The sequence below is a fragment of the Medicago sativa genome, chromosome 4, assembly GCF_051527215.1.
Source record: "Medicago sativa cultivar Bolivia chromosome 4, Bolivia_mono, whole genome shotgun sequence".
In the NCBI taxonomy this organism is placed as follows: domain Eukaryota; kingdom Viridiplantae; phylum Streptophyta; class Magnoliopsida; order Fabales; family Fabaceae; genus Medicago; species Medicago sativa.
Window position 1 is genome coordinate 99,243,071 of NC_140752.1, and position 9,875 is coordinate 99,252,945.

The following is a 9,875-nucleotide window of genomic DNA, read 5'->3' on the forward strand; positions in this document are numbered from 1 at the left end:
TAATTTGAATATAGAGAAAGCTTATGATAGAGTAGCTTGAGATTTTTGAAGAATACTTTGGAGGTTTATTGTGCATTTGTGGGGCAGAGGAAGATGAGGGGGCAAATTTGGTGTGAGTAATTTTTTGTGTATAAAACATTTTCTTTTACAGAACTATTAAACACGTTTCCAGAGATGCCTGATTTATACAGTATAAAACATTTTCTTTTACAGAACTATTAAACACATGTTTCCAGAGATGCCTGATTTATACAGTATTTTTTGGTGGTGGCCGGGGTTCGAACCCTGGACCTTGCATATTTTATGCATTGTCCCTACCAACTGAGCTAAGCTCACGAGAACCTAATTTATACAGTATAAACATCAGTAATAGGGGTTTGCAAAAAAAATAAAATAAACATCTGTAAAAGGGCTCCATATTCCTCAAAAGAAATAGAGCATGTCTAGTCCTAGTCTTATTCAATAATACTTCATCATTGAGGTTTGTTAAGATATTTTTAAGGAGTATATAATTAAAATATTAATGTTCATCTTGTTAAATTTTAAAAGAGTCATTTATGAAAAAAGAAAGTTACAAAGAACCACACGGCCATGTACAATGCACATGCAGCAGTGTATAAAAGAAAACAAAAATCGAACACTAGTCGATTATAAAAAAACATTGCAGTAATCCTATAGTGGTATAGAACTCAATCGGGACACCAAACAGTTAATTTAACATGCTTCCATGAATAGAAAAGACCTTTACCAAAATAATAAGATTACAGGAATACCAGAATAGCAAAATCAAAGAATAATAATACAACCATGAAAAAAAAAAATACAACCATGATCACCATAACACACTATTAAGCATCTGACGCTACAACACAAGGCTGCACCTAAAAGAATTACTCGTCTAGGCGAAAGGGTTTCTGCACTCCTTTCTCGAATTCATCAGCTCATCATATCAGTACTGTACGACTCCCATTGACAGGCAGATATTTGGCCTTCATCTTTCCTATAACAACAAATAATTTACAAGCAAGGTACAAATATTTGAATGATGACCGATCTCTCTATGCTGGAATGTTTCCTCTCGACTAAAGAATGGTACAAATAACTTCAACCATATTTGTACAGGGGTGCAACAAATTGATGCTTGGCTTGAAAAGAGAGTCCGAGCAGAAAATCTTAAGATCATCCGAATGGATTACCTCCTGCAGGGAAGGGGTTTAAAGTAGCAGAGGCCGACGACCTACCATTCAGTTGCTGATCTATATTAGAGAAGCCAAAAGCAGCTCCCTCATTACCAAAAGTCCCAATTACTTGATGCCTACACATTCAGTTACGTGTCAAGGTAAGTAATGCAAACCACAACCAATAATTATCAACTCTATCCATACAATCATAATAAATTTACCTTAAACAGATTACTTCACAAATAAAACTCAGCTCTCGATAATCACAACTAACCCACTCAAGCAACAACACTGAATATATAGAATTGAGGTGCTAAAATTTGTGTGTTTATTATGAATAACGGGTTAACTTTGTTCTTGTACTGTATTTATGCTGCATAGTACGAATGTCAAAAGACGAGTTTCCACTTTCCAAGAGCAAAAAATTAATCTAACTTAAAACAGGCTATGCAAACAGTAAATAGATATGGACTGAAATAGTTACCTTGGCATTGGCACATTAGTGGGAAGTTGTTGCTCCATGTACGCCCCTGAGATTTTACACGGTTTATGATACAAATAAAGTTCAAATAGCATAGGCAAAAAAATAATTGATTGGGGAAATGATAAAAGGTATACTTGGTCCCATTGCTGAGGCATGAATATGTGCTTGTGGAGGGAGCGTTGGTGCATATGATAACGAGGAGGGTGGATTCCAGGAAAGAGATTGATTACCCATGTTTGAAGGGTTTACTGCAGCTGAAGGCGCTACACTAGGCAGAGCACCTTGCAAAGATGACATAGAAGGAAACTGCATTCAAGGAATACCAATCATAAAGCATCAACCAAAACGTGCATTAACTGAAAGAATTATGGAGAATATTATGCCATTATCTGTTTTCCTAACATAAATTGACAGGCAATACTAAACTTGAATTAACTATAAGAGTTTACACTTATATATTAGAATGTCAGCATGTCCTACTTCAACATTCCAGCCTTTTCAATGTCAGATGATAAAGAAACTAAATAAATATATCCATCATATACCAGTTACCCATCATTCTTATTATTAATACGATAAGGCTCCTCTATTAAAGAAAGCAATCTTCGGAAAATAATTTACACTTCAGTAAATAATGATAGAAAAACTCAATAACTTAACAGAGGACAAGATTCAAACATATATTTATCTTCCACCAATGGCTCTAAAGCACATCATGCACTTTGGAAGATCCAAATCACCAACCGATAGTAATTAATAATGATTCAACTAAAGATTCACAAAACCTATGTAAAAGAGGAAATGTGCACAAACTATCACCAGGCGTACTACACACTAGTACATAAATTGAAATTACTTACGGTTGGGGCTTGAACTGGTGTTGGTTCGTTGATCACATCAAATGGATTTGTAGATTGTGATGGTTGTGGAAAACTCGGCATGGACTGTAACAATGGGAAGAAATTTATAAGAAAATGTATCATGCTGTGGTACTGGCATATAACCACGGATTAAGTTATAAAGCGGTAAGCTAATGATTTGGAATTTAAAGTACCATCACATTATTATATTGAACTGAGACACCCATGCCAGGCGGTGCACCCATTTGCCAGCCTGGGACTGGAGCAGGGAAGGATGAATATTTTATAGTGAATAGATCCTGCAGAAATCACAGCGAAAGACTAAGATACACAATTGACATATACAAGCAAGTACACAATATTGATGCTTTATGAAGTTAAGTAAGAAGTCGATAATACCTCAGGAAGTTCATTTCTTCCACTTGGTTTTGTGTCTACAGTAGAAGTTTGTGGCGCAAAATTAGATTTTTCCCCATTGACAACCTTTGAGAAATGTGGCACTAGCGTGCTTGGATGCCCCTGTATCGCGGGAACAGAAGATGTATTACAGGTCTGAGTGATATTTCTATGAAAGGATGAATGAACATCACATCTGAAATAATTGACAGAACATTTTACACAGCGTCTTAATAAGACAAACCTGGTTATTCAAAGCTCCACCTACTGGTGGTGTAGATTGTTGAATAGTAGGCTGACCAACAGCAGATGTGAACAACGGTTGTTGCTGCTGATACTGCAAATTAGGCCATGGGAGTGCATTATTGAAAGGCGATTCCATTGTCAATCCAGAAGATGCTAATGAAGCAACACTGGATGGGAATGTTGCGAAGATGTTCACAGTTGGAGCTCCGGCAGTAGCAGTAAGAGCTGATCCCGCCAAAGGCCCTGCAGGTGAAACAGATAAAAAGGCGCTGAATCGATAGCAATGTTACGATACTGCTCAAAGGAATAGCTACTGCAAGACAGTGACCACCTTGGACTCCAGAAACTTGATCAGGTAAAGATGATGGAACTGACAACTGGGACAGCATCGATTCGAGTGGATTTACATTTGAAAGGCCCTGAGATACTTTTACCTCAGGTGCAACATCAAAGGAGGCCCAATTGTTATCACCAGAATTTGTTGGGTTCACAATTTGAGCCACGGTAGTTTGTGTGGCTTGAGGAATTACTGGAGCAATAGGTGGTTCAGGAACATCATCAAAATCAATAAGGCTCCTGATAGTCTCAAGCTTAACTTCTGATGAGGTTCCATTACTGGATGCCAAGCTACTGGAAGATGCCGTTCTCTGCAATCATAGTAGTCAAAGGTATGATAAAATGTTTCAAATAGAAAATCAATTTTCGGAACTGCAGAAAGAACCGCAACAACCAAAAAGAGCCTTTTTTCCATTAGGTGGGTGGGATACCATAATGATTTCATGTAAACCATGTCTAGTAATGGAAAGGAAAACTAAGCCCTTGAAAAAATTTCTTAGTAAAGAAAGTAAATACGGAGTAAAATTTATGAAAGAGCCAAGTAAATACTGAGCCACATTATTAAGAACATCATTGATATAATCTCACCTGTGTGAGTGTTGAGCCATTAGCAGCCTGTCCACTGTTTGCTTTGGGAGGTTCACTAATTCGCAGAGGTACTACATTTTCTCCCAAAATTTCTCTAACAGGCCGGACAACAGGTGGTGGGCTCAAAGAACCCAGGTCTTTGGCTCGTTCAAGAGATTGGCTTTCCATCTTAATACCTCCATCAGTTATATGATTATCTTCGAATTTCCGTCCATCTCCAAATCTATCTTCACGGCGCCAGTCATTGATTATTGGAGGGCGGCCAGGGCTTCTCTTATGATCGGCATAATGTCTTTCTTGATCATATCCAGGACTTCTTCCACCTGAACTAGACCTATCACTGAAACGGTGTTCATATGTATCCTCATAAGGAAGGCTTTTTGGTCCTCCCTGATACAACTCCGTCTTCCTGGTGTCATAGGAATCATCCTTGTCGCCCTGTATGAGATGCAGCACAAGAAAAATGAGATTTCTCTCAATACATTTAAGCAATTCTAAAGCAAAAGCCAAGTGTGTACTAGTTTAAGGGTGTATTTGGATTGACTAATGAACAACATATTTGGGCTTATCACCAAGCATGGTCACTTGTATGAGTGTTTGGGAAGTCTTATGAAAATAGTTTATGACATGTCCATGATCTACTTTTGGCATATTTTAATAAGCTCTTCAGGATAGCATACAGCCAACTTACACAAAAACAATCGTGTTTTCTCTTTGATTATAGAAATAGCTTATATGAGAAACACTTGCATGGTAAATGTTTATTCAATTAGTGCTTAATTAGGTCATCTATCAGGGAAATGCTAACCAGTGCCCCTGGGGCACTAGTTAAGGAAACCAATATAGAAATATTGTATTGGGAAGTGTGGAAAAGTTGTATATTCCACTTTTTGAAAGTAAAAAAATTTGTTGATTTCAATTTAAGTTTTCTACTTTTAACTTTCTTAACTATTTCCCCACAGGCACTAGTTAGCATGACCCAATCCACATAAAGCATCAACACATATTGCACAACACATTGGCATGAATCCCTACATGTTGAATTCCAAAAAAATAAAAAATAAAATCTTACTCCAACATGGCTACCACAACACAGTAGGGTGACTGCTGTTCTTTTTCCGTAAACAAATTGAACCAATAATAAAATTTAATGTAAATTGTAGTAATAATGGAAAATAAGTTAGGTGTTTTTGTCCAGTACCAATTTTATTTCCCCCAACATTTTCATTTCATTAAGCATATAATATATGTCTAAATATTATAAATCTTGAAGCATATATAAATGATATGAATCGTTTTCCTTACACTCACGACATACACACACATTGTGTCCTACAATAAAATTTAGTGTATCACACTTGTGCTTCATAGATTAAAATTGAACATGTGAGAGAATATATAGAATATGCTTAAAATGGAGTACATTATATCTGATAGAGGACAACAGACACTTTACAACCTTTACTCTTGGAGGTTTGTCATAGGACCTGTCGCCAGTGAATCTCCTATCCACATAAACACGCTTGATAAAGTCCCGAAGCCTGTCAACATTACTGGCACCAAACATGACAATAAGAGTAATGCACCCTAGAATTAAAAAGAAAAAGAATCTAACAAACAAATACTTACCCGCTATCAGGTAAAGAATGAGTTTGCGCATCCCATTCTTTGAAAAATATTTCTTTTGCACGCTGAAATATAATAGCGAATGAAAATCAACTTAAAAATAATATGTAACATCAATGGAGCGGAATAAATCTATCATAAGTTTTGGCACATATAAGAATTGGTACCTGATTTCCTCCTTCTTGAAGTGCACTAACTTCTTGTGCAGTAAATTTAGCCATGGAGATTGATTTTACTCGATGAGTAAATTCCCGGCTGGAAATTAACATAAAAAATCAGTTTAGAAATGAGAAACTTTACTGTCCTATCTCCAGTACAACATGATATATTGCCAAAGGAAAAACATATTTAGTATACAATTTATGAACTCCGGTCATCAAAAACAACACTAAAACGATACTCAAAAAGTACAAGAAAATACAATTAATATACAGGCATTTCAAGCTTCATTGTTAGTGAAGTAGAAGTTCGAGTTCAAGTGAGAAAATATCATTACAATGAGCAGTATTAGTCAATATGATATGTTTCAATGTACCTTAAGAAATATCTATTCAACAATCATCAACCTCAACATTTCGACAACAGTACAGTTTGTAAGTAAAAAGATTGTAAGTACTTACTGTATTCCACTGCAGTTTGTGCAAACAAACGTCCAGAAATTTGTGCATACATATTGTGGTCCCTAACAAGAGAGTAAGAAACAAGGGGGTTATTGTAACAGATTTGTCACAGTATCAAATTCAACCATTTCTTAGCTACGTTCAGAAGAGCGCAAGCAGACAACATTATAAAAAGCTGGCAAAGAATAAAGATTACCAGCACTTAAATCAAAGCGTACAATATGAGCATAAACATGCACATCATAAGCATTCTATCTCATATTCAATCAAATTTATCTCTGCATTCTATCTCAAATTCAAATTTATCTCTTCATTCAAGGTTTCTGTTATAGCAAGGAATCTAGAGGAGACTAATTAATTAGGGCAGGGAACTGCTATAATCTCTTTGGTTTTAACTTTAATGGTTTACAACCATGACATAAACAAAATTCTGAGAACATTTGTTTCCTGTCGAATAGCAAAAAATGCAAAAATAAAACACTATCCATGGAGCGAAGCCTCGCTTGAACCGATTGCAAATATCTAACTCTGCTTTGACTTTCAACAGTTGACGTTTAATAAAAGATTCAGTGTTGGTTGACACAAGCTATACACAACTAAAGTCATATGATTTGTGCCATACACTATAGCATAATCAAACGAGCAGCAATCCATTTAAAGTTGCTACAAAGTAGCAATCTATAATCGCTAAAAAGCAATGTAAAGCCAACCACCCATGCCTCCATTATTTATACATGTCTCGCTAAGTTGTCCATGGGCCCATGCATATGATTCTGTAGATGGTAAAAAAGAAGTGTATCACAGGAAGACCAATATTACTTGATTGTTACCAAAGTATCCCTCCCCATCGGTCATAATTTACATCTTTATATTGAACAAAATTACTTCCCACTTTACTGACGTAAGCTTGTAATGTACCTCTCACTATTTTATTGACTTTTTAATTCTTTCTTTGAGACGATTAAATAGTATAAATATATCTCACATTAAATTGTTAATAAAATGTGTAGTAGGTTGTTTGTGTTTTCATACCTCGATGCATTACCATTTATTTTACTTCTTTCGAAACAAGTGTATTTTACCGTTTTTGGTTGTTATTATGGACAATTAAGAGAGCTAATGCCATATCATCAAGTAACAAAAGATTAAACTTACAATTCTACCTTTTTTTTGCTCAAACATGGTACTACTACAACCTTCTATTCTACCATTTTTTGCTGCTGTTATATATTTCAACTTGCCACCGTTGACAAATAACAACCCCTTCATCTTGAATAATTAATTTAAAAAGGTTGGTGTAGATAGGAAATTGAATCTTATTACATATTTCTACAAAGTTCGCCTTAGGCCTCTTAAGTTCTCTACACGGCCCATTGAATGGTTACCACTACATCATTGTGACTTGTAATGTTTCACACTCTAACTGCATTTCTAATGAGTTGTCCTATAGTATATTAAATGGCATAAACTACAGAGTAAGAAATTTCACTTGCTTGAAGAGCAGGAAAAAGATGCTACCATGCTGTTGCAGTTAATGCATCTTCGATTCGGTGTAAGTTTGAGAAGACCTCGAATAGTTCGTTCATTTTTCTGATCTTCCTTTAGTCGACTTGTCATCTCCGCTTCTGTTAAACACATCAAAACTCATAAATATCATCATAAACCAAGTCAATCCAATCAAGCAATTCACAAATAATTGTCAGAACTTCTATCAAATTGCTCCAAGAACTACAAAGAAATTAACTATGTTTGAATTCAGTTTTTGGATTGAAAAAAGTGATTCTGAAGACTCAAATTTGATTTTGATATGTTTGTGTGTTTTTTATTTTATTTTAATTGATTTTACCGCTAAAATTGATTCTAACGGGATACTCTAGAATTTCTAGCTTTTGCCCTCAAACATGATTTATTCACTCAAATTTATTATTCAAATCACATTCTTTAAACACATTGATCATTTTACTTAAAGCTCTCTTTTACGTTTTAACTAAAATCAATTTTACAAAATCAATATGATCAAAATCAATTTTCACGGCGTAGAACCAAACACTAACTAAAACTTATCATGCTTTTATCCGAAAATATGATCATCATCCATACAATGCACCTAGATTCTAGGAAAAATCAAGAACAATGAATTTTGCAAACAATTTTTTTGCAGATCAGCATACAAATTGAAGGAGAATGCAAATAATCAGATCTAAGAATTGAACACTTGCCTGAGAACTAAGAAGAAGAAGAAGAAGAAGAAGAAGAAGAAAAGTTTGCAAATGATATCGTGAAGTCGAAATTCAGTTAGAACCCTAAAAGTTGGTATAAAAGAGACGTGGCTGATTTTGCAAAAGAAGAAGAAGAAAGAAACAGTTAAGCAGCTTTTTTGTTTAAGCTGCTGACGGTGATGGTCAATAAAAGAGATCCAGCAGCACAGCACAGCACAACAACCAGGGAAGAGAGAGAGATCTTTCTGAGTTGGTGAAATTACGGCTTTGTACAGCTCAGAATGAGGTTTTAGCCAAAGAAAGAGTGAAGAAAAAGGGAAGAAAGGGGGGTAAGGAAATATGATTTATTTGAATAGTTAAAGGATTTTTTTTTTTTTTTTGGAGTCAATATATAGTAATAAGAATTTTTTTGTGCGATTAAATATTGATTTTGTAAGAGTTTAGGACAGTCTCTTGTGTTAAGTTGCGATGGTCATGCATGGCGGCTCATCGTGATGGCTACTAAATGCTTGACCAATGACAGTCGCATTCTTCAAAACAATATAAACCGGCTTCTAGAAGAACAAAAAATAAATAATATGACATAGACTTGGTTTTTTTATTTTATTTTATTTTATGAAAGATTAGACTTAAGTTGATACATGGACTCTAGAGAGTAGAGAGTGATCATTTAAAAATGATCACCTTCAATTCTCCACAATCTAAAGAGGCTTTATTTTGAGAGACACTAATCATAGCGGTAAGCCTCATTTAGTTGGGTGGGAAGTCGTTTGTTTGTCTAAAATGGATGGTGTTCTTGTTGATTTTTGGCTGGATAAATGGGGTTCAACAACATTTCTCTCATCACAATAGTTAATCAATCTTTTTTTAATATCACTCTTACCGTTAATGATGTAACTAATGCTACTGGAAAGGGATTGGGAAGTTCTATGGAATTGGAGAAGGTCACATCGTATTCAAACTTTAAGGTGGTTAGTAGCTCATGGGCATATTCTTACTAACTGCTGTCGAAGTAGATAGGGGTGGGTATATCACCCACGTATCTCGATTGAGAATGATGATGAGATTGTTCTTCATGTGTTTCGTGATTGTACACATACATATCAGGTATGGAATAGACTTGTGTCTCCAGATTGGGTCGCTAACTTTTGTTTTGTTTTGTTGATTGCAGAGTTTAGGAAAAACCTCAACAAAAGGTGGAATGAGGTTGTTATACTAGGTTGCAAACAACGTTCATGGCTATATGCTGGCATCTGTGAATTTGGAGAAATCAATTAATTTTCAAAGAAGGATTCCAAAGACCAACTAACCCAACCTTT

At 35.3% G+C, this 9,875-nt stretch overlaps 1 protein-coding gene across 2 annotated transcripts; it reads right to left on the reverse strand.

The window, feature by feature from the left end:
• Window positions 1-709: 709 nt before the first annotated feature.
• Window positions 710-8,862, reverse strand: LOC146934585 (uncharacterized). 2 transcript variants are annotated; one of them, XM_085706486.1, is made up of 15 exons: window positions 8,557-8,862; window positions 7,856-7,962; window positions 6,338-6,399; window positions 5,885-5,972; window positions 5,721-5,782; window positions 5,551-5,644; window positions 4,092-4,529; window positions 3,499-3,814; window positions 3,166-3,410; window positions 2,925-3,044; window positions 2,720-2,824; window positions 2,526-2,609; window positions 1,800-1,971; window positions 1,666-1,711; window positions 710-1,315 (listed from the first exon to the last, which is right to left on the reverse strand). In XM_085706486.1, the coding sequence occupies exons 2-15, from the start codon at window positions 7,952-7,954 to the stop codon at window positions 1,180-1,182; spliced, it is 2,067 nt and encodes a 688-aa protein (XP_085562612.1). In that variant the 5' UTR covers window positions 7,955-7,962; window positions 8,557-8,862; the 3' UTR covers window positions 710-1,179. The 2 variants fall into 2 exon arrangements, with proteins under 2 accessions (XP_085562612.1, XP_085562613.1); XM_085706487.1 differs by having other exon boundaries at window positions 7,831-7,962.
• Between the last annotated feature and the right edge of the window lie 1,013 nt (window positions 8,863-9,875).

Bases quoted from the DNA above. Each gene is read 5' to 3' on its own strand.
- LOC146934585 (XM_085706486.1), bottom strand. From the start codon at position 7,954: ATGACAAGTCGACTAAAGGAAGATCAGAAAAATGAACGAACTATTCGA. The intron at 2,825-2,924 runs GTATTATCGACT...TGATTTCTGCAG, and splicing joins GAAGAAATGAACTTCCTGAG to GATCTATTCACTATAAAATA. The intron at 1,712-1,799 runs GTATACCTTTTA...GTAAAATCTCAG, and splicing joins TGCCTCAGCAATGGGACCAA to GGGCGTACATGGAGCAACAA.